A 25,148-nucleotide genomic window follows, 5' to 3' on the forward strand; every position below is an offset into this window, starting at 1 on the left:
AACATTTTTTGGGGGTGGGCTTATTATCCAAGGAGCTACAGTAGTGGATTACTCAAAACAGCTAGAAAATATTAAGTTTTTTTTACTGTAAAATTTTGCAAAGTGTTTTTACAGACATCTGAAATTCTGTCATATCTTGGTTCTGCTTAAAAATCTAGGAACTTAATTAAAATTCAAAGGCCAAAGAACAGATTATAAATAGTTATGTTTAAGAAAATCATTCAGCATATTTAATACAGAATCTGGTAATTAGTATTACAAATTTGATTTAAATTCATATTTAATGCATATTGATTGATGATATAATTGACTAGTATGCTTGTCAATGTGACTCACATGTTGTTGGATGAGAAATGAAAAAATATATTACCCATCTGGACAATGAATAAATAAAAATAAATCTTGTATGAAGGTAATTGATAACAATACCAGTAATTCTTGTACCATTACCATAATACCAGTAATTTTTGTGATCATCTCTGAATTTGTTTTTGGTCTTGGACTGTAATAAGATTGTGGTAATTAAGCAAAATGATGTGTGATTGATATGGTGGTATTGTGTTTGTTGTTATCCCTGTCATCAGTGGCAGCTCTAGGATACACTGTCTGGGGGGCTAAGCTGTCCGATGGGGGGGCTTGAGCTTTTATGCCTGAGGAGGGAGAGGGTTAGGGTGGGAGTGTCACCCTTCCAAATGAGATTTTTTTTTTTTTTAAATAGGGAACTGGATGGCTACAAATGGCACTCTATGACTGTGAAAGACATGTTTTAACTTGGTGTAGGCCTATTATTTTTTTTTTGGTCCGACTTCCCGACTGCCTAAACAGGGAAATACTTTATGTTTGGAAAGTTGGACTTGCTGCTGATTGGTAGATATAATAATAATAATAATAATAATAATAATAATAATAATAATAATAATAACAATAATAATAGTAATGAGTAAATTCCAAAAAATAAAATAAAATAAAATAACATAAAATTGGGTAACTACAGAAATGGATCGAAATGAAAGTCTTTTCATTTCGATCCGTTTCTGTAGTTACCCGATTTTATTTTATTTTATTTTTTTTGGAATTTACTCATTACTATTATTATTGTTATTATTATTATTAGTATTATTACTATTATTTTTTTCATCATTACTATTATTATTATTATTATTATATGAAAGTGTTCATCCGCAATATTTGTGAAACAGATTTTATTTCGTGGTGAGATGGACAATGAGTCTAATTAATAAAATTGATTATTACAAAATTTTAACTTGTAATAATAGTCACTTTATTGCTCAAAAGAATATCCCATAGAGAGACAAAAAAAAAACAACTTTATTGCTCAAAAGAATATCTCATAGAGAGACAAAAAAAAAAACGCACCCAGGACAAAAATGTGACATCGCACAGGTTAGAAAAAAGGAACACACCTTTTTTTAAACAGTTATAAAAAGAGAGAACATAATTTCCTTGATATTAATTAACTTTAATCTTTGACATTAATTAACTTAAATCTCTGACATTAATTTTAATTAGTAAAACGATTATTACTTTTTCTACAATTTGAAGTGCTATTTTGATTAATTTCTGGAATTCTCCATTTTTGATAAAATGTAATCAGTTTGAGATCGATTAAATCCGACCTTTGCTTATAATAGGTCATTTCATTTTTTTCACGGTTTTTCATGATTTATTTTGTCCTTTTTTAACTAAGCTATTTCCAATTGTTTTACGTTGTTACCTCCATTTGCCCTTTGCCTCTACTGTGAACTTTGGGAATTTTATACCCAGTAAAGTGCGGAGATCTTCAGAAGCCACAATGCATGGGTGCACAGGGTAGGTACGCAACAAAATTATTATTTTTTTTCAGATATTCCATGTAGGCTTGAATTAGTTTTGATTGAACTGTGTTCCATTGAAAATCTGGATGTCTCAATGTTTTGATTATTATACTGTACTCCAGTTGCCACTAATAACTACTCTGTATGTTTAATGTGATAAATAGCTTTTGTAGATGTTTAACTGTTGTGCGCGACTCACAAAAACTTTGCTCGTTATCTTAAAGACTCTGAAAATGCAGGCTTGATTAAAATGTAACTTTACACTCGTGCAGAACGTTCTATACACCACATTACATGGTCTTTTCTATGATGAAGTTTTCAAATACAAAAAACCATGGGTTTTTTTTTGTTTTTGTTTTTTGTTTTGTTTTTTCTTTTTTGCTTAAGATTGTCAAATTCAAAGACTGCCATTATTGAACATCGACAGTAGAGTGGTTATTTTCCCAGCTGCTGTAGCACACAGCTAACTGCTTGTTGGTGGGTATAGACCTCTGTATTCAATGGGGTAATGACTCACTTAACTTGCATGTAGGGCCTCTAAACAATATTCTACCGGCTTTAAGATTTACTGCATTCTCATACAAATAACGAAAGCCGAAGTCTTTCTCAACAGTCTTCCCATTCTTTTTCATTCAATGTTTCATTGCTAACAAGAAAAACATTTTCTGAAATGTGACTACTTCCTTACTCATCACAAGTGGGGACTGGCATGGATGGCTATTGTTTGCTATGTTTTATTGTTAAATAATAATAATTAATTAAATGATAATAAATTAATTGTTTTTGTATAATGGAAGTACAGGTCTTCCTCTAATTAAAGAACATCCAATTGAAGACCACCTTTCTGCAGTTCCAAATGGACATTATCTTTTATCTTCATAATAAATAATAATACTGTAAATGCTCGAATAAGCGCCACTCTGGAATAAGCGACGCACCAAACATGATTTTTTTTTCTCGAATAAGCGCCGCGGCACTTAATCAAGAGTAATTATATTACCTTGTGTGTAATGAAACAGGGGCTTTAAATACAGTGTATACAGTGTTAACATGAATAACTAACACTAAGAAGACACCAGCTTTTCTTTATAAATGTCTGTTTACGATGATAGGACCTATGATTGGCTTACTGAACTACGGAAATATGTGAAATAGGTAACATGGGAACAGGCATGGAAAGCGACACGCCAATATTTTTATAAGCGCCGCTCTCGAATAAGCGCCGCACTGAAGCCTCAAGCATTTACGGTAAGACCAAAACTGCCTTAGACTAGGAAGACCTAGATCTTAAAAGTGGTCTTTAAGTGGAGGGAGACCCTGTATGATGCATTATCAGTCCTTCTTCCTACAGTACCACATTCAGAATACTTTAAAATAATGTACAGTATAAAGTATAAAGAAGTAAAGTAAGATGTAGATTTGGACTATGTTATTAGTGCCTGTTTCAAAGTTCGTTATTTTTATGGTGGTTATTATCATTCTTGATTGCCACATTTTAAGACAACATAACAAGGCACGAACTATGTATAGGAGGGGAAAAGCAAAATCCCTAAAACTATATCTATATTAAAGAAGTAAGAAACCAAGGAACCAAACACCTTTGCATAGTTCGGCAGCAGCGAATGTGAAACTAAAGTTAAAAGAGTTGTCCTTGTCTTTCTTCAAGATCAGTATTTGAGTAATTAATAGGAAAGTTCCTATTAAAGATATTGCTAAGTTTGTTTAAGAATCAACTTTGTATCCTGTGTGTGTGCTTAAGGTAATTAAGCACGCCAAGTTGTGGCCGCTAAGTACAAATCATATCAGTTTAATAATTACCTGCAATGCGACAAGCTTTTATATCAGATTTTATGAATATGTCATGTTGTAAGAAACCTGTGACTTTATTCTATATTAAATTAATGTGTTTCCTCTGCTTAAGACAACCTGTGCTTAGTAAATTTCAAATTTTCACTTTTTTAATGCTTCATTTTCAAGGCAATACAATTTTTTTCTCATATATTATTTACTTATTCATTTCTTTTTAATTCAGAGGTTTCCTCCATATTTCTGGTTTGATGACATGCCAGCGCCAATCTTTACTTTTGTTCTTGGGAAGGGCGCTTTATTCTAATTAATTTGACATGTCAATGGCATGTTAGGTGTTAAGTAAATTATATGTTAAACTTGGAGGCTGGTTGAAGCAGATACAAAGATACAACAGGCAGAGGATGCTTCGGCCCGACCAAAGCGTAAACTCCTATTATTGTGGCTTAGGATCTTGCCAGGTATTGGTATTTGAATTCGGTATAGTATTTGATCATTTATATTACTTTAGAACCCTGGTTCTCAAACTATGGATCGCAGCCCAAATTTGGGTTGGCAAAACTTTTTCCTGGCTGCGAACTCCTCCTAATTTTCAGAAATATACTTTTTTTGATCCCATAAAATATCATGCCGTGGAATCTAAAGCTTTTTAAAAGTAGACTCTGCGTGTAGGGAGTTATATCATAATTTTCGATGTTGATTGCATAAGAATCAGCATGGTTATATATATACAGTACTACATTCTAAAATTAAATGCAAGCATGCATCGTAGCGATATGGTCTGTGTTGGCTAGGTGTATCCTCCAGTGATCACATAGCAGATATTTCTTCTTTCCAATTGCAAATCAATTTTTTAGTTGGAGGAAACATTTGTAATATTGCAGCACAGAATAAGATTAAAAAACACATATTTTAAGTTTTTAAGTTCAAACATTCTGAACATGAGTAGTGTGTGTGATTGATTCTGTTCACATCGACCTCCGAGTTTCATCGTCTGTACCTAAAAGATGTCTCCACATCTGTCAATATAACATTGATTTCTGAGACTTTAGATTTGTATTTTGTCTTTCAAAATATATGATTGAAAAAAAAAATGTAGAAAGTTTAGTTTTAAAATGGTTTTTGAGTTTCAAAGTTAATTACATGGAGTCAATTTGTATATACTGTAACTTGCTTGTCTTGTTATAGGTTCGATCCCTGTATATGCTATAGTTTTTCTCTTGCATAAAACTAACCCATAATTCATTAGTCAGTCTGACAGACTCAGTAACCATGTATCTGTTCAGTTTGACTCCAACCCTTCCCTTTTTGCCTAATTCACTTATCTTATTTTTCTTTTCTATCTGGGTCTTTTGTTGTCTTTTTTTGGAGAAATCTTGGCTTGTGCTTTGAACCCTAAAGGAAAGGTGCATTATAAATGAACAGTAACAGTATTATAACAATCTTCAATCTTTTAACACAAATCCAAAATTCTAAATGCCGACCACACATGAGAGCATCTAAAATTTGGAGGTCCTAAAAAGTCGTCTTGAAATCGAGCACGAACTATAATTACGAAAACAGATAGATATAAATTAAGACTGCCTCAGCCTGAAATTGAGTAATGTCCTAGGTTATGTAGTTTTGTTAGTTTACTGCAGCTGGTAGAAAGGGGAATCAATAGACATGCGTTATAGTAGGCAAAGTGTGGTCTATATAGGGAAGTGAACGTCCCTACCCTTGATGAGTTCCTGGTTCCCTCAAACCCGGAGGATAGTACCTAAAAGAGTCCCATCCTGGGTTACGGAAAATATGCAAATACTTCATTTTAAATTAATTTTTTAAAATTTAAAAATTGTTTTAAAATAAAAAATTAATAAATTAAAAAGAAATGCCACACATCCTAAACTTTAGTGCACTGGTTGTAAATCATATTGGGCTAGATGGAAAAGCCTTCAGCATTGAAGTTTATCCATTAATAATAGAAGAAGAAGAAGAACCAAATTATATTAAACTTAGTTCAAAATGATGGAGCTAATGATTAGTATCAAAATATTTTTGAATGTGTACAGAAATCTAAATTCTATTGTGTCTAATATGCCTATTATATGAAAATAGAACATAATCATTTTGATTTTATCATTGTCATTTTATTTGATTAATTAATTAAATTGGGATTATTTCGCTAGAAACAATAACAGATAACAAACAATCATTCGTTTTTATGGTACATTTATAATACAATGTATATTTTATAAGGATTATTTGACTGAATTTAATTGAGAATTAAAAATTAATCATTTCCTGTATTTTTTTTTATATTAAGATTAAGACAACCTCATCTGTTTATTTTTTACCTCCAGACGGAACTCTACTGGCTTGTAGTAGGCAATGGCCAAAGATCCCTTGTGTAAGTAAACATTTGTTTTATATTTGTACAGTTATCTGGCATAATAATGTATTAAAGGAATATAGAGCTCTTTGCATTCACCCTAATAATGCTTTGGAAATTATTCTAGGTTACAGGTTAAATATTCTACATGACCTGAATAATTAGGTTGCTTGATAAAGTAAGAGGAATGTGATACTAGTGACGAAATTCCAGTGATAGAGAATTTTGTTGTTTCGGCTACTTATTCATTATGAAGATATTGTTCAACTTCAACCAACAATCAAATTATTATTATTAAACCGAAATTTGGAAATAAACTCATAGAAATATAATCGCTTACCTTAGAGAAGCAAAAGAAATAGGAAATGGTTAACTTATTTTTCCGATATAGTGCATAAAGTGAAAGTTAAAGGTTAGGGTTAAGTTGGCTCCACCAATCAATACCTCAGATTTGCGAAAAATTGTCTGAAAAGTAACCACAACCCAAAGAAATACTTACTTCACTTCAGGAAGATGGCAATGCAAAATAGTTGGTAATTCTTAGAATATTTGATAAATGAAAATATGAATTAATTGGAAAAGGCAGCAGTATTTAATAATGTTTGGAATGGTAAATGAGTATAGGATCCTGAGACTGAATAACTACTGTACCTCATATGTTATGTCTTAGAATTTCTAAATTTTACGAAAAAACATTTTGAGTCCGCACCCACTTCAGCCCCACCATGGTTGGGGAAGATTTAACGATAACACCACCAAAAAATGCCCAGTTTCAAATGTTTGGCGTTAGCTTTTAACTACTTTCATACAAATGGTATTTTTACTAATTTGAAAGGGCATTTCTAAGAAAAGAGGGAATTCATTTGCACCCCCGGGCTATAGGCTTACATGTTGATGTATTAAAACATTTTTTTTTCTTTTCTCAGGGTGTGAAGACTGTGGAAAGAGCCATGTAGGGGAATGTCCAGTGCATGGTTCCTTGACGCGTGTTAGAGACAAAGTGATCCCATCCCATGCTCGTCTTACGCTTCCACATCATATGGTCTTAAAAGAGTTGGAGCTTCGAACTGGAAATCAACAAAGTAAGCCTTTTTGCAATACATAGTGGTTACATAAACTGGGACACAGTACTTGAAGTTAAGGAATTATCTCTCTCCATACTTTCATAGATGGAGATGGAGTTTAAGGAAACTGAAGTGCAGTACTAGTGTTCATGATCCCAAATTGAGATTTGAGTTTGGTGTTTGCAAGTTGTCCATGCCTGGGACTTAAACAAGTCTGGAATGACATCTTACCATATTTTTTTTTAAGGTTTCTGTACCTTTCCTCATTCAGGTTTTGACCATCATTAAGTTTTACTTTCTTGAGGCAACCTACTAAAAGATTCCTGCAAAAATCCTAACACTCTACACTGATAAGTACCTACTGTATATGCAGTGTAGAACTTTATATATGTGGTGACGACAAAAACAACAAGGAGATGGGGAGGGGTAGAAGGTTTTGTCCGTAATTAATAGCACATTATGCTTATAAACGAATTCATTCAATTTGTGTGTATTGTGTAAATAGAATGTGGTAAACGTCCTCAAATGAAATACTGTATATGCTCGTGTATAAGGCGATCCACGTATAAGACGACCCCAGTTTGAGAAGATTTTTGAACGTTTTTTTTATGTCGTGCATATCAGATGACCACGTTTTACCGTCAGAATTCCTAATTTTTGCTTCTCTTAATGATATTGATATTGCATCTAGGTGGCTAAAAACATAGCCAAATATAGGGATTATCTTCCAAATAATAACATTTTATGGACTTTAGTCTGGATCTCACAAGAGACCTAGTATCCGGATCGGGAGCTAACCGTTAGCGCTAACTGTTAGCACCTGTGTGAGAACACATGATCGGTTAGCGCTAACCATTAGCAGTATCCGGATACTACTAACGGTTAGCAAGCGCTATCAGTTAGCAAGTTGAGCGCGTTTTTATCATCAACCAATCACACATACGCGTTTACAATTTCCAGTTTCTTATTGGCTAGTGATTCGATCATCATATTCTTGGTATCCAGATTGGAATCTTCTCGTATGGACGCACGGCAGCTGACGGTTAGCAGGATCTGGATCCTGCTAACCGTTAGCTGCCGATGAGAAATATACTTCATGATATTCGTCAAAATCTTATTTCCCCGTATTTAAAATTGTGTTCACCCATACTAACAGTTAGCTTCATTTTATTAGTAACTTTGTGTGTTACGAACGATCCGCACATAAGACGAACATGATTTAAAAATCAAACATTTATATGTGTTGCTCGTATAAAGGCGATCCTTTGTTTTTCGATTATAGTTTAATTTGTCTGATTAAGTAAGCAAAATGTTGCCAGTTGGTATACAACATTATGTTTTAATAACATTAGATTGAATATATAACTTAATGTTACAATATAATGCTATTATGACAATTTAAAAAAGCCTGCATGCTACCTGCTTAAATAAATTAAATATATATAAAACATGAAAATAAAATATATAAAAAATAGGTGAAAGTTGAAGAAATTGAAAATTTGCAAAGATGAATGAATTTCTTTTTGTAATTTTATGAATATATGTGGGTTTTTGCATATTTTTATGTGGGGAAATGTAATGGAAAACTACTCAAATTTCTTTAAAAAATAGAAGACAATGCTATGTACTTTTATTAAGTTTTATGATATCCATGATTTGACCATATATGGACGTGATATGTCATCTTACAATACGTAGTGTTTGACTTGGTATAGCGCATCAACAAAGTTTTAATGCACCCGAGTGAAAAAATAAATGAATGAAAAACAGAACTATACCAAGAGTGTGGACGAATCTTTGTACGGTAGGTACGTGACTATAGAGTTGCATGCTATATTTATTCGAATAAACACCCCATTTTTAATAGATTCTCCCTAAAATAAATGCTCACCTGTAGATCATCATTTGGAATAAGTACCTCCCTTGCATAAACACCTGAACCATTTATTTTCTTCACCAAAACAAAAATAAACATTACTTTTGTACATTCGGTACAGCCTCATGACGCTGCAAGTAATATGAAAGGAGGTACTAGGGTTTAATAATATAATTTTAATAAATATACTTTTAATAAATTCTCCCCAAAATAAATGCCCACCTCTAGATCATCATTTAGAATAAGTACCTCCCTCGAATAATGCCCTGAACCATTAATTTTTTTCACCAAAACAAAAATAAACATTACTTTTGTACGTTCGTTATAGCCTCATGATGCTGCAAGTAATATGAAAGGAGGTACTAGGGTTTAATAATATAACTTAAAGTTGTGATTACCTTGAAAACGGTTTCGGTCTATTTGACCCTTCTCAGTTTAGGTAATAGAGTTGGTAGGATCGAGGACTTGATGGGAGTTTCAGCGTCATGGAGCTGTACCGAACGTACAAAAGTAATGTATCGATCAAAGCACTATGTACTATACATAATATAACATCAAATCTTATAAAAATAAACAGCTCCCTCAAACATACGCCTCCCTCGTAATCCCTGTCAAAAACCCTTCTCAAACAATAAACGCCCCTTGGCGTTTATTCAAATATATAGAGTACAGTATTTTGTTTTCAGCATAAAACTTTCTGAAGGTGAACTTTTGATTTGTCTTATTGGGTTTTCAGGTGAGTTATTTATGTCATTATATATATGTATATATATGTTTTTCATAGGACTTTATTCGTTGAAAAGCTACAGGGTAGCCTACGATGTTCCATCATGTCCTTATTAAACCCTGTATATGTACCTTTGATGATTTATATATATATATATGGCAATATATTGTGAGCAAGGCCTGTCTTTTATACACATGTCAAAATCTTATTTCCCCGTATTTAAAATTGTGTTCACCCATACTAACAGTTAGCTTCATATTTTTATTAGTAACTTTGTGTGTTAAAATTGTATTTAAAAATCAAACATTTATATGTGTTGCTTGTATAAAGGCGATCCTTTGTTTTTCGATTATAGTTTAATTCGTCTGATTAAGTAAGCAAAATGTTGCCAGTTGGTATACAACATTATGTTTAACATTAGATTGAATATATAACTTAATGTTACAATATACAGTAGAACCCCTCATTTACCTGTCTCTTATACACATCTGTATCTGGATACTACTAACGGTTAGCAAGCGCTATCAGTTAGCAAGTTGAACGCGTTTTTATCATCAACCAATCACATGCATACGTTTACAATTTCCAGTTTCTTATTGGCTAGTGATTCGATCATCATATTCTTGGTATCCAGATTGGAATCTTCTCGTATGGACGCACGGCAGCTGACAGTTAGCAGGATCTGGATCCTGCTAACCGTTAGCTGCCGTATGAGAAATAGACTTCATGATATTCGTCAAAATCTTATTTCCCCGTATTTAAAATTGTGTTCACCCATACTAACAGTTAGCTTCATATTTTTATTAGTAACTTTGTGTGTTAAAATTGTATTTAAAAATCAAACATTTATATGTGTTGCTTGTATAAAGGCGATCCTTTGTTTTTCGATTATAGTTTAATTCGTCTGATTAAGTAAGCAAAATGTTGCCAGTTGGTATACAACATTATGTTTAACATTAGATTGAATATATAACTTAATGTTACAATATACAGTAGAACCCCTCATTTACCTGTCTCTTATACACATCTGTATCTGGATACTACTAACGGTTAGCAAGCGCTATCAGTTAGCAAGTTGAACGCGTTTTTATCATCAACCAATCACATGCATACGTTTACAATTTCCAGTTTCTTATTGGCTAGTGATTCGATCATCATATTCTTGGTATCCAGATTGGAATCTTCTCGTATGGACGCACGGCAGCTGACAGTTAGCAGGATCTGGATCCTGCTAACCGTTAGCTGCCGTATGAGAAATAGACTTCATGATATTCGTCAAAATCTTATTTCCCCGTATTTAAAATTGTGTTCACCCATACTAACAGTTAGCTTCATATTTTTATTAGTAACTTTGTGTGTTAAAATTGTATTTAAAAATCAAACATTTATATGTGTTGCTTGTATAAAGGCGATCCTTTGTTTTTCGATTATAGTTTAATTCGTCTGATTAAGTAAGCAAAATGTTGCCAGTTGGTATACAACATTATGTTTAACATTAGATTGAATATATAACTTAATGTTACAATATACAGTAGAACCCCTCATTTACCTGTCTCTTATACACATCTGTATCTGGATACTACTAACGGTTAGCAAGCGCTATCAGTTAGCAAGTTGAACGCGTTTTTATCATCAACCAATCACATGCATACGTTTACAATTTCCAGTTTCTTATTGGCTAGTGATTCGATCATCATATTCTTGGTATCCAGATTGGAATCTTCTCGTATGGACGCACGGCAGCTGACAGTTAGCAGGATCTGGATCCTGCTAACCGTTAGCTGCCGTATGAGAAATAGACTTCATGATATTCGTCAAAATCTTATTTCCCCGTATTTAAAATTGTGTTCACCCATACTAACAGTTAGCTTCATATTTTTATTAGTAACTTTGTGTGTTAAAATTGTATTTAAAAATCAAACATTTATATGTGTTGCTTGTATAAAGGCGATCCTTTGTTTTTCGATTATAGTTTAATTCGTCTGATTAAGTAAGCAAAATGTTGCCAGTTGGTATACAACATTATGTTTAACATTAGATTGAATATATAACTTAATGTTACAATATACAGTAGAACCCCTCATTTACTAACCCCGATTTTACGAATTCCCGATATTACGAACGTAATATAAAGGGGATGGCGTCATAAAAATTTAAGCGAAAGATTAAAAAAAAAAAACCCGCTCGAATTGTACCTGTTATTACCATGCATACAACACAACACACCATACTATACAGTACTATGAAATTCTCAAGTGAAGGAGGCCCTCTAACAGGCCTCTTCAAAGTCAGTGTTTTTATGGCTTCACACATGTGCATGCGACAAATTTTACTTCTCTTTCAAACATCGTTTTTAGCTTTAAAATTCAACATAGTGCTTGATTATTTTATTGAATGATCAATATATATAATAAAAAAGTATCTATGGAAGTTGTGTTGGAATAAAATCCACGATCTAGGTATTTAAGAACTGTTAACTGTTGGCCTAGGCCCCCTCAGACTTAGCTGCGTAAGCCTGTAGGCCTAGCCTAGGCCAGTGTAAGTAGTATCAGTGCAAATATATAGGAATTTGGGTCAACCCCGATTTTACGAATACCCGAATTTACGAACGGCTTTGGGCCCGTGCCGTACCTAAATGAGGGGTTCTACTGTAATGCTATTATGACAATTTAAAAAAGCCTGCATGCTACCTGCTTAAATAAATTTAAAAAAAAATATATATATATATATATATATATATATATAAAACATGAAAATAAAATATATAAAAAATAGGTGAAAGTTGAAGAAGAAATTGAAAATTTGCAAAGATGAATGAATTTCTTTTTGTAATTTTATGAATATATGTGAGTTTTGCATATTTTTATGTGGGGAAATGTAATGGAAAACTACTCTAATTTCTTTAAAAAAATAGAAGACAATGCTATGTACTTTTATTAAGTTTTATGATATCCATGATTTGACCATATATGGACGTGATGTCATCTTACAATACATAGTGGTTGACTTGGTATTGCGCATTAACAAAGTTATAATGCACCTGAGCGAAAAAATAAATGAATGAAAAACAGAACTATACCAAGAGTGTGGACGAATCTTTTTACGGTAGGTACGTGACTATAGAGTTACATGCTGTATTTATTCGAATAAACACCCCATTTTTAATAGATTCTCCCTAAAATAAATGCCCACCTGTAGATCATCATTTGGAATAAGTACCTCCCTCGAATAAACGCCCTGAACCATTTATTTTTTTCACCAAAACAAAAATAAACATTACTTTTGTACATTCGGTACAGCCTCATGACGCTGCAAGTAATATGAAAGGAGGTACTAGGGTTTAATAATATAATTTTAATAAATATACTTTTAATAAATTCTCCCCAAAATAAATGCCCACCTCTAGATCATCATTTAGAATAAGTACCTCCCTCGAATAAACGCCCTGAACCATTAATTTTTTTTAACCAAAACAAAAATAAACATTACTTTTGTATGTTCGGTATAGCCTCATGACGCTGCAAGTAATATGAAAGGAGGTACTAGGGTTTAATAATATAACTTAAAGTTGTGATTACCTTGAAAACGGTTTCGGTCTATTCGACCCTTCTCAGTTTAGGTAATAGAGTTGGTGGGATCGAGGACATGATGGGCGTTTCAGCGTCATGGAGCGCCTCCCTCGAAATCCCTGTCAAAAACCCTTCTCAAACAATAAACGCCCCTTGGCGTTTATTCAAATATATAGAGTACAGTATTTTGTTTTCAGCAGAAAACTTTCTGAAGGTGAACTTTTGATTTGTCTTATTGGGTTTTCAGGTGAGTTATTTATGTCATTATATATATGTATATATATGTTTTTCATAGGACTTTATTCGTTGAAAAGCTACAGGGTAGCCTACGATGTTCCATCATGTCCTTATTAAACCCTGTATATGTACCTTTGATGATTTATATATATATATATGGCAATATATTGTGAGCAAGGCACATGATTCGATATGATTAGTCGTAGATGTAGACATGCATGTCTTACCAGTAAGTCTTCTTCTTTACAAGATATAATTCATAGAGCCGGGTCACCTACCTGCAATATATTTGACAGGAGCTTCTAAGTAGCTCATGTAAACATTTATTGAATAGAAGCTTTGCATGCAAAAAGATTTCTATACCCCTCTTCTCACTGCAGCTAGGATGTTTGCCAGTCAATATAGATCATTAAAGTTTACACTCTGTACTTTAAAGGATATCCATAATTTTTTTCATTAATGTTATTTTTTTGGGAGAATTTGAAAGCACTTTTATCATCATCGTTAGAGTCGTCAACATCAATTCAATTATTAATAATTTAATAATAATATATTCACTTCCTCAAATACAGGAGAAGGGTGAAGCCAAGGATTGTCAAGGTATTATCCAAGATTTGGCAGCCCCAAACATTAAACAAAAAATAACAAATGACAAAAGCATACAATAACACACAAAAGACACTCCACAAAAGTTAAAAATTGTATATGTGATTCAATTATGTTAGAAAATATTAAAATTATCTTCATTATATTTTATGCAATCATTATCACCAATGTCATCACCATGCTATAATTATAATCATCATCGCTCTCATAATCACCGTCATCATCTTCATCGTCATCATCATCATCATTGTCAACTTTGCCACCTACAATATTATTTAATGACTATTATCAAAATGATGATAATATCATATTTATCATCATCATTTTATCAGTGTTTCATTTCATCATAAAATATTTTTTTATTGCCTGAAAATAAAACATGCATCATGCATAGGAACGTTGATGCCCGCAGGGTTCTGGTTTTATACAGTATTTATGTATTTTAATTTAAATTTAAGTATTTGCTATATTTTCAGCTCAAGTTAAACTTTTAGTAGCTCAGCCTGTCCTTAAACAATTAAAATTAAAATTAACGATAGACAATCATTTAGGGCTCACCATATGCATGATAATTCAGGTTTGGCAAATGATCTAAACATTTTCCTCCCCTATCCCAAATTCTTGAAGGGATACACCTATGTACAGTAAATAGGGTACAGTATACTGATGCATTTTCTTTTAGTTTTACAAGTTTTATTGACTTGAGGATTTTTTCTCATGACCAAAAACAGCTAAGCCTCAAAAAACAAGACTTCATGTGGAGCGTCTTGTGTGCATGTTTATTGTGTGAAATAGATTGAGTAAAGTTTGCTATTAGTAATGCTTTGCCCTCATGCCAAAATAATGAGAAAATTAATTACTTTTTTTATATAACTACCGTATATCGGAACTTTCATATTGCATTTTCCTAACCACATCTTTGAAAACTACTAGTACATTATGTATTGAAAGTGTGTTTCAGATGAAAGAAAGAATAAATGAATGAATCCTATCTGAATTGAATGAATCCGTCAGGTAGAATTTGATGCGCATATTTATCACCCCATCTAACCTTTCAGTTCTTTTGCATTAGAAGTAGTTCTACATGTCAGTGATACTAATGTAGCTAGTTACAGAACGAGTAAAATTACTGGTTTATATTCAGGAAGCTTCGCACACGCTCAAAAGCGCTCTAAATTGACTGTTGAGAATGTTAGCATCAAAACATTTAAGTAGAATTACGGGCATGTACTGTAGTGAAGAAATTTTTGCTATTTTCGAGCATTTTGTTTCTTTCAATCAAAAGTTAAACCAAAATTTCATGGATAATTACAGTATTGTTCTGAAACTTGACAATATGGTATTGCTAACTGTATTATGGTTAGTAGTTTTAAATTTAAAAGACAAAAAGTCTATGCGCTGTAAAAGAGACTAAATAAAGAAAAAGAGATGAAAGTTCCACTATGTTTAGGCTTACAAAAACGGTAATTTTTTAGGTCATTTTAGTGCTAAAATACAATCAATATAATTTCCTGGCAAAATACTACCTACAGTATACTACTAGTGTTCGGGCATTGTCGTCATCATAACCTAAATTTTCTAGATAAATTTAGTGCCAAACTCAGGCATTTTTCTTGATTTTTGCCAGGTTTCGTGTAGACATTTAGGCAACAGCCAGAGATACATAATACTCGGATCTAAATGAGTAATAGCGATTATGAAATTGTTTTATTTAAATGCATCGTCGCTGCATCTAATGTTTGGTTTTATAATCATCGTTTGGCAAATTTCCGAACTTGTCATGAATGTTCATGCATTGAATCTATAGCTATACTGTACTGACTTTATTTTATCAAGGTTAACTATTCTCACTCATATCTTAATTTTCAATTTCTTTTTAAACATAAATTATTTGAAAACACTGTATGGATAGATATATTTTTCTTTAAACTATATGACATATCACTATTATATATTGAGAGGATGCGATGTATACATTGAGGGATTATAAGTTGAGGGGTATGTAAATTGAGGGGTTTGTAGATTCAGAATGTGTAATTGCACAAATTAAGTTATGTATTGAAGGTGTATAAATTACATGTGTAATTTGAGGGATATAGATTAAGAGGTACAGTATGTAGTGTATAAATTAAGAAGTGTGTGTAAATTTAGGAAGTCGAATTGAAGTTTGTATACATTGGTAGATTATAAAAATTCGAAGTTAAGGGTAGGTTAAGGATTGTAAATTTGTATAAGTTGTAGGGTTTATATACAGTATATTGGGGTGATAACAAAATTGAGGGGCATATGTTATAAATTGAGAGATATAATAAATCAAGTGTGTATATAAAATATGGCTTTAGAAATTGAGAGGGTGTATACATTAAGGGGTGTATAAATTAAAGGGTATATGAATTTAAGGGTATAAATTCAAGAATGTATTAAAGCCAGACACATAATGCACCTGGTGGTTATTGCCCGACACAGTGTTTCACAGAGAACAAGAGACGATGAGGCATGTAACAGATAGTCTTTAATGACAATCAGCTCAGCCTTGGGTTGTTTGGGGTTGGATTTATTTGGTATAAACACCAAGTATCCCACAAAAGTCCAAAGAAATCTGTCCTTTAGTTGGTGATTGGGAAGTACTGTACACCGGAAAACAATTTTCTGCTCTTCCAAATGACAACTTTCTTTAATGTGAACATGGGCCATAATGCCCACAGACCGTAATGCACACTGCTTGAACGTCTTCATCCAAAATATGGTACGCTATTGATAATTGCATTTCAGCCCTCCAGATAAGCCACATATTGACTTTAGTTCATACTTTAATTGACAAGGTTGGATCTCCTTTGTCCCTAGTGATGGACCAACCTTGGAGAATTTGAATACGTGACTGTGTGAGTGGACTTTGGCGGGCAGCGTAAATTGAGAAAGAAGTCCTGAGAAGGGGGAAGATATAGGAATTTAAAAAAATAAAAATAAGCTGGATGCTAATATTAATACAGGGCATCTCTTGACCTTAGAAAGTATATGTTACTACTGCAGTGGATTTGTGCACTTTATAAATCTTATTATTATTATTATATATTCCTGTTTTAAACTGGACCATTTTGTTTATCATCCAGAGTAGTTTTTTTTCCTTAAAAACTAGTTTTAGATAGTTTTAAAAATTAATGCATTGTAAGTTTAGGTTCACATAGTTTTCTTGGAAAATTTGTATATCATAAAAAATTACTGTAAAATGCTGAACTGTCTTCTGCAAACTATACAATAAGTAATGTTAACAATATAAATAGATACAGGCTGGAAAAATGAACATTGTAAGATTGGCCAACAAAATTAATTTCTCCCATTGGTCTGTCATTTCAAGGCCACTGGCCACTAAAAATCAACACATTTAACAAACTTTTTACATACAGTATATTGTAATAAATATACTGAGCATTTAAATAAAAATAACATGGATAGAAGCGTTACCTGTTAAAGTGATTTTATAAATTGTAATTGTTTCTCCGGTCTGCTATGGAAGAACTTATTTTCCCCCTTCCCCTAAAATTTTATCTCGCCCGTCACACTCCCCCCACCCATATTTGGTGTTGCTACTGGTGCAGACATTGTCGATATAAATCTGGCCGCTTGGTAAGATATAGAGATACTGTAGCCTATAATGCCTTGTTTAAATGCTGGAAATAATGAAATTAATGAGGCTGTATATTTCTGAATTCTCATTCTCAGAATCTAAACGTAGTTTTGACTTAATGAAGAAGTACAGTATGTTAGTCACAAGAATGATTCCGTTGTAGGCTCAAATAGTGCTGCAGTCATAAGGTGGTTATTTCAAAATCTATGCATTTAAAAATGCACTTTTTTACACAGCACAATATCCCTGTTAAAGCATGCACGATATGTACATCCGTAATTGTAGTGGTAGACAAGCTGTTTCTACAGTCGACAGTGATGACAACATCAATTTTTATTATTGCCTTTTAGATTACTCTTTTTAAATTCATGATTCAAATGTAGATTTTTCATACAGTCTAATAAACTTCCATATGTCAATTTCAAAGATAGAAAGGAGAAAAAATGTATCTGAAAAAACAAGAAAAATACAGCATACATGAAGTTGATGAATACTGATGTGTTTTTAAATCGCGTGTTGTAATTGTTTACTATTGAAAGTAAATAAAGCATGAAGTGATAAAGTATGAGTTGATCATTTGCATATAGTACACAACCATGTTTTGTACAAAGGTAAACAAAACAGTCATTTTTAGAGACATTTTTGTTTTGTAACAGAAAATCCAAACATGGATAGTGACCAATCAAAACTTGTGTAAAGTTATCGGATTTTTGTGTGTGTTTCCTTATTTCAAAAGTGCCGCTCACAAGTCAAAAACACGGCCCAACTGCAGTTTTTGTGGTGGCCCACGAAAATGAATTTACAACTTTATCAGGTGCGGTCTATCTATCTTCTTTGGCTATAGAATGCCTTGTTTTTACGGCCCAACGCCATTCATCTGTAATAATTAATATTGAGTATAAAACTGTATAACAACCGTGTATGATCGGTTTTTTTTTTTTTTTTTTGGAAACACATTGGAAACATGTTTTAGGTTCAGGCCACAGTGTTAAATTAAAAATTTACTTTTGCTCTCCAACCCATTTTCATGTATATCCCTGCTTTTATAGAGTACCATGTGTACACTTCCATTTTGGTAATTGATCTGGTGGGTATTATTATCCTAATGTTAATGTTATTTTATAGCAAGTGGAGGTTGTGATTTGAATTCACAGATAAAGCGTACTTCTCATTTCAGATACGTATATGCAAAACCATATTTTGAAATATTTAAAGTCAGAAACACGGCCCAACTGCAGTTTTTGTCGTGGCCCATGAAAATGAATTTAAAACTTCATCAGGTGCGGTCTACCTATCATCTTTGGCTATAGAATGCCTTGTTTTTACGGCCCAACGCCATTCATCTCTAATAGTTAATATTGAGTATAAAACTGTATAACAACTGTGTATGATCGGTTTTTTGGGGTTTTTTTTGGAAAAACATTGGAAACATCGAAGTTTGGGTTCAGGCCACAGTGTTTAATTAAAAATTTGCTTTTGCTCTCCAACCCATTTTCATGTAAATCCCTGCTTTTATAGAGTACCATGTGTAACACTTCCATTTTGGTAATTGATCTGGTGGGTATTATTATCCTAATGTTAATGTTATTTTATATGCAAAACCATATTTTGAAATATTAAAAAAAATATGTAATTTAGAATTGAATAGTACTTCCATTAAGAAATAACTAATCAAGCAAATGATTTAGTGAACATGATTGACATATGGCAAACTGCCAAGACATTTGCAGCATTGTTCAAATAGGCTTTAATTTGGATCTTGTAATACCTTCTCTACAAAGCTATAAAAATTGAATTATCTTTAAAATGGGATTCGAATTTGCAAGGTCTTCAAATCAGTAAAATTAAATTGTTTATTTAACATTGACATTAACTTATTTGATTCAATTTAAATAAGAAATTCAATTTATGTTTCTAAAGTTTCTCCATATTTAGCAGATGGTTTAGGGTATCTTTAAACCACTTTATAATATATCTTTAAACTCAGTTTTATATGTCTTTTGAATTTTATATTCTTAATTTTATCTTTATTAATACGGGTTTCATACATTAGACCCTTTAAAATTGTTTACATTTTAAAAATCTGACTTCCATTTTTAGTATTCCTTAGTGACAATTTTTTATACCGTAGTTGAAAGATTTTTCCCTGTACCTGACAAATTTTGTCTTCTGATTAAAAAAAAACTACTCCACGTTCAGTGTCTCATAATGCAAAGAATTGTAACACAGATGTTGGTCACCGTATGTGTGCTGAACCGTGGTGAATGAGTTCCTGGTTCAATTCCGTTGTCGCTCTATTTTAATTCATTTGGACAGCTACAAGTTAGTTTTGTGTTATTTTAAGCAAGACTTTTTTTTATATCTCATTTTGAGCCTGACGATAATTATGATTTCAATAAATGATGAACATGAATTTTAAGCCTGTTAGTGCACCCTGTTGTAAAAAAAACAAAAAACTTGAAATTTCAGGATAGCACCCTCTTATATTCTTTTTATGTCAAATAATTCAATTTTTTTTTAATCATCAGTAAATCTGTGGGATAGTTAAATATGAAAGAAATGCGCACTTGGTAATAGAAGTATTGACTTAAGTTCAACAGGTTGATCAAAAGTGTTTTGTAATTTCTGGTAAAAAAAAAAAACAGTACAATTTTCAAAGAATTTAAACCCAGGAAACCTAGGAAGGTAATCATGTAAATCTATTGGATAATTAAATATGGAAGAAATAAGCACTGGTAGTAGAAGGATGACTTTAAGTTTTGCTATTTCTGGTAAAAAAATAAAAAAAAATCAAATTTTCAGAGAATTTGAACCCAGAAAAACCTAGGAAGGCGAGTATATAAACCGCTAGATACAAACAATCTCAATCATATGTTGATCAACTGATTGGTAACTTGGTTGCTGTCTCTTACAAGGTTTTGTTATGAAGCCTTGCGAAGTCTTAGTCATGTATCTGTTTATAGAATTTGAGTTGAACCCGGTACAGTTAGTCGCAAGTCCTTGGCATGTATTACCCGTCATTGCCTGCCAGTGTCACAGCGTGCCACTCTGATATTTTGTCACATGTTAGGTCACATGGGAGTGTCACATGGTCTCGGTGTAAAATACTAATCTCTAGGGTACTGTTTATTATCCATTAGTATTGCTAACAAAAATTGAAGAGCATTCAAAACATTGGTTTTAAATAGTAACTAAATTGGTATTGTATTTTTTGTTAATTTACATGTATAATACATATTTTTTCAGTCTTAATTATATTCTATTTATTTCATACCTGTACTAAATGGAGCCAATACAACTGAAAATGAATGAATGAATGGGTGAATGATTAAATGTTTGAAAATGAATAAATAAGATAAATTATTTAATGAATAAATAAGTGAATGAATGAATATGTTGATACCTTGATAATAAATAAAAAATTGTTATATTGTGCAATATATTTTGTTACATTACTTTGAGTATAAAGCAGAACAAATGAATAGTAAATCAATTAATAATAAATGTATCATAGATTTTACCATACAATATGTTTCAATTTAGCATGAGCAAAACAAAGTCAAAGACAATCACTTTTTGTTTATTTGTTTCATAGAGTTATAATAAGAATACTAGAGTGCTAACTCCATGTATTCAATGTTCTTAACACAGAGCTGCCTTGTGTACTGAACAAGATGGCTGTCATAGATTCAGCCAATAAAGCCTCATTGACACTAGACACGAAGAATACAAACTATGCGATATGTCGTCGTGTCGTAATCGTTTCTAGTGTAAATGTGGCTTAAGTATCATTTTCAATGGAGCCCTCAATTTACACATGAAATTTTTGAGTACAGGTTAGTTACAGGTATGTTGAAGATCTAGTGTTGCGGTAATGTGGAGTAACTTACATGATTTCAATTTAGGAGTACTTTATTTTTAAATCAGATACTCTCTTAGCCTCTTTTTGGCTACGATAGTTTAATAGTTTATTATTTTAATGAACTAACAGTTAGTCAGTGGTTAGTGGTTATTTATGTTTGTAATATATGTATACTAAATATGAAGGTGGCACTTTCCTTCAGCGGCCATCTTGGTAAGTACACATACACAACTCTGCATTGCTTCGTCGCCTAGTCAGCGCTCTAGTTGTTCAATAGATCTATAATTTACATGATGACATATCAAATTAACAAAGTCCACTGCCTATTATGACTTAACAGCAAGATGGCTGTCAAAATACGCCTAAATATCATTTCAATGGCGCCCTCAATTTACATATGAAAGTTTTGAGTACAGGTTAGTTACAGGTATGTTGAAGATAGAGTGTTGCGGTAATGCTTACGTACAAAAGTAAATTAATAAATCCAACCAGTTCAACCCAATAATGAAAGTCCTTTGTCTATTAAGTCATTAGTAAAATAATAAAGGTTTACTCTGTATAATGACATAAGCAAAATAATATTTATTTATTTTGTATTGCACTGTAAGTTGAATAAAATAAAATTTATTCTATATTCTATATTGTTATATTAGTATAGTGCAATAATAAAAGTCTGTTTATTAAGTCATCAGTAAAACAATAAAAGTTCACATTGAAATTAAATTGTACACATCCACCAGCTATTTCTACATAAATACCAGCCTTTTTTTTTTATAAATATTCTGAAGAAAAACAAAAATAGTTTTATACTTAAAATATGTATGTATTTGACATAAGAAAATGATAATGCAACATATTGATTCTTGTGAGTTGCCAATTTAATGTTGAAATGGAATTCATTTGTTAGTTATTGACTAAGTGGATAAAGTACTAAATATGACAAATAAGTTTTCATTGGAATTGGGATTTAGTTCCACCTTCCCAATTTTCACAACCCTTCTTTCCCCCCCCCCCCCCCCCCAAAAAAAAAAGAAAAATAAACTTACACCCCTAAAAGTACAGCAGTGGATCCAGAATTTTTCAAATGTGGGGCACAACATATTCAGAATAGATAAATGACAGCTCTAGTTTCTATATATGCCTTGAAATTTTGAAATTTAGTGGCAAAACAGGGGGAGAGGAGGGGAAGGGGGGAGGGGGCATGGGGCACGTGTCCTACTGGATCCCCTGAACTAGGCAGTAAGCTTATACCTGAAAGCTACCATACTTACAAAAAAGTTTAATACAAAATATCTCTAAAAACAAAAAAATTAACAACACAAACTTTTCTTTTCTAATGTATCATTTTTTTTTTTACTTAGTAAGTTATTGACTTTTAAAAATTAAAAGAAAAAAACAAAATTGTCCTTACCAATTAAAATTTGAATACATATAACTATTCAATATAGTAACTTATGTATAAACTCTTAAATTTTTTTTTGTATTCTGAAAATCATTAAACCATATTTGTATAACATGTTTTAATAACCTATGTATTAGTTGTGTGTAAATTCTATGTATTAATTTAATTATCGAATGTTGTTTGTAGATTTTAGCCAGATGGTGACGTTTTAACACATGTTGATTGTAAAATACGTTCGTGTGATAATGTATTATAGTGCACTATAGTCTCACGCCAGAGGTAACTACTATATAACCAAGAAATAAATTCTATAATTACAATGCTTCATGTGCTAATAAATTTTGTACTATCTAAATTAAATAATAAAATTATAAAATTTGTACAGCTGGCTCTTGTAAGTTAATTGAAAAATGTTATACTCTCAGATAAGAAATTTTTCTATAGCATGTGAATTTTCCGCAAATGGCATAGTTATGACCTTAGAGTTAGTTAATTTGCTGATGCATAAATTTCAAAAATTATATACATATATTTTTTTCCTCAGAAAATGAGTGAGAATTAATGCATTCAGTATGTAGAAATATATGTTGAGCTAAATGGTATGAAAATAAGCTTAAATATTTGAATTAATTAGAGGTCGTTAAACATTTAATCAACATTTTCACAAGTGTACAAACAGTATGCTAGGAGGGAGGGGTAGACAAATATGTACATTCTTACAGTATATATGCATAAATGTGTTGATTCAAAATAACATGCAATGTAAAATAATGGTAAAATTATTATGTAACCATGGATATAATATTCATTTTTAAGCAATCAAGTACATTGGTTTTGTTGACTTCACAAAAAATTGGGGAATTGTTTTACAAAATACACATTTTTTTTTTTGTATACTTTCAGATTGGAGGGAGGGGGTACCGAAAAAGAGTACTTATTGTACACTTGTGGAAATGTTGATAATTGTGAACATTATAGGAGCGTTGTAGGAGCGTTGGCTGTAGGAGCTGTTGGTTGTAGGAGCGTTGGCGCACCGGTTGTGGCTTGGACTCCCAACCTTGGGGTCGGGGGTTCGAAACTCTGGCTGTGCAAATCGCTTGTGTCCTTGGCAAGGCACTTTATCTACGGTTGCCTCTCTCCACCCAGGAGTGGTACCTGGTAGGTTCCAACACAACCTGCGCTGATTACTAGCTGCAATTTATGGAATGATAATATAATTTCATTTACTAATTTAATTTGGTGTTTCAATGTGTTCCATATGTGTTTGATCCAATGACCGGGGTAGTAATGTGAAGCGCTTAGAGGCCTTGTAAAGGTATGAAGCGCTATATAAGAACGACATATTATTATTATGACATAATGTGATTTGTTTACATTATGACATAATTGACTTAATGAAGTCCACTGCCTATTATGACTTAACAAGAAGGCTGTCGTAGACTCAGCCAATCAAAATACGCCTTAGTATCATTTTGAAAGGCGCCCACTGGAAAGTTTGAGTAAGGTTAGTTACAGGTATGTTGAAGATCATGTGTTAAAATAATAAATTATAAAGGTTTACTCTGTATTAACATATAAGTGAAATAAAAAAAATCATTCTGTATTGTGAAGTAAAATAAATGAAAATTTACTTTATATTGTGATGTAAGTATAGTGTGAGAAAGCAGCTGCTTCAGTTGGCTAATGTAGTGGTAGCTACTGTGTGTGCTGAACTGTGAAGATCTCTAGGTCCCCAGTACGATAGACCGAATCGGCGGCTCAGGTCACGTGATTTATAGTGGGTATTAGGGTTTGTTTACATCTATCGAGATCGCAAGACAACAGTGCATTGAATATGGCTTCACCTTGTTGTTATTATACTGTAAGTCACATCATAGATGTTACAAATGTTGGTTGGAATGCGAGTTATAATTTGGTAAATCACTTAACCCTCTAGATACCGTCTTCGACTGTAGTCGAAATTTACCTCAAACCGAGAATTCCCATTTTCGACTGCTATCGAAATTTTGTGACTAAAAAATAGGTGGTTTTCAAATCGCTCTTCTGTTTTTATTTCAGCTCCAATACGTCAGAAATTTTGAACACGCATGCGTGAAGCTTTTGTCTTTCGAAATCTGTGAAGAACTCACATGCGCTTATATAAATATTTTTAGAAATATCAATTTGAA

The 25,148-nt window shown here is 32.3% G+C and overlaps 1 protein-coding gene across 2 annotated transcripts in view; it reads left to right on the top strand.

Annotated features, from left to right (window-relative positions):
- Window positions 1-25,148, top strand: part of LOC117111273 (zinc finger protein PLAG1-like) — a 68,539-nt gene that overhangs the window by 21,515 nt on the left and 21,876 nt on the right. For both annotated transcript variants that reach the window (XM_033254186.1, XM_033254187.1), the window contains 2 exons: window positions 5,984-6,030; window positions 6,939-7,094. In XM_033254186.1, coding sequence (XP_033110077.1) covers window positions 6,012-6,030; window positions 6,939-7,094 — 175 coding nt within the window. In that variant the 5' untranslated portion in view covers window positions 5,984-6,011. The remainder of the gene's footprint in view (window positions 1-5,983; window positions 6,031-6,938; window positions 7,095-25,148) is intronic.

Source organism: Anneissia japonica, unplaced genomic scaffold, assembly GCF_011630105.1.
Source record: "Anneissia japonica isolate Jap-2015-1 unplaced genomic scaffold, ASM1163010v1 scaffold287797_len360924_cov175, whole genome shotgun sequence".
NCBI classification, from domain to species: domain Eukaryota; kingdom Metazoa; phylum Echinodermata; class Crinoidea; order Comatulida; family Comatulidae; genus Anneissia; species Anneissia japonica.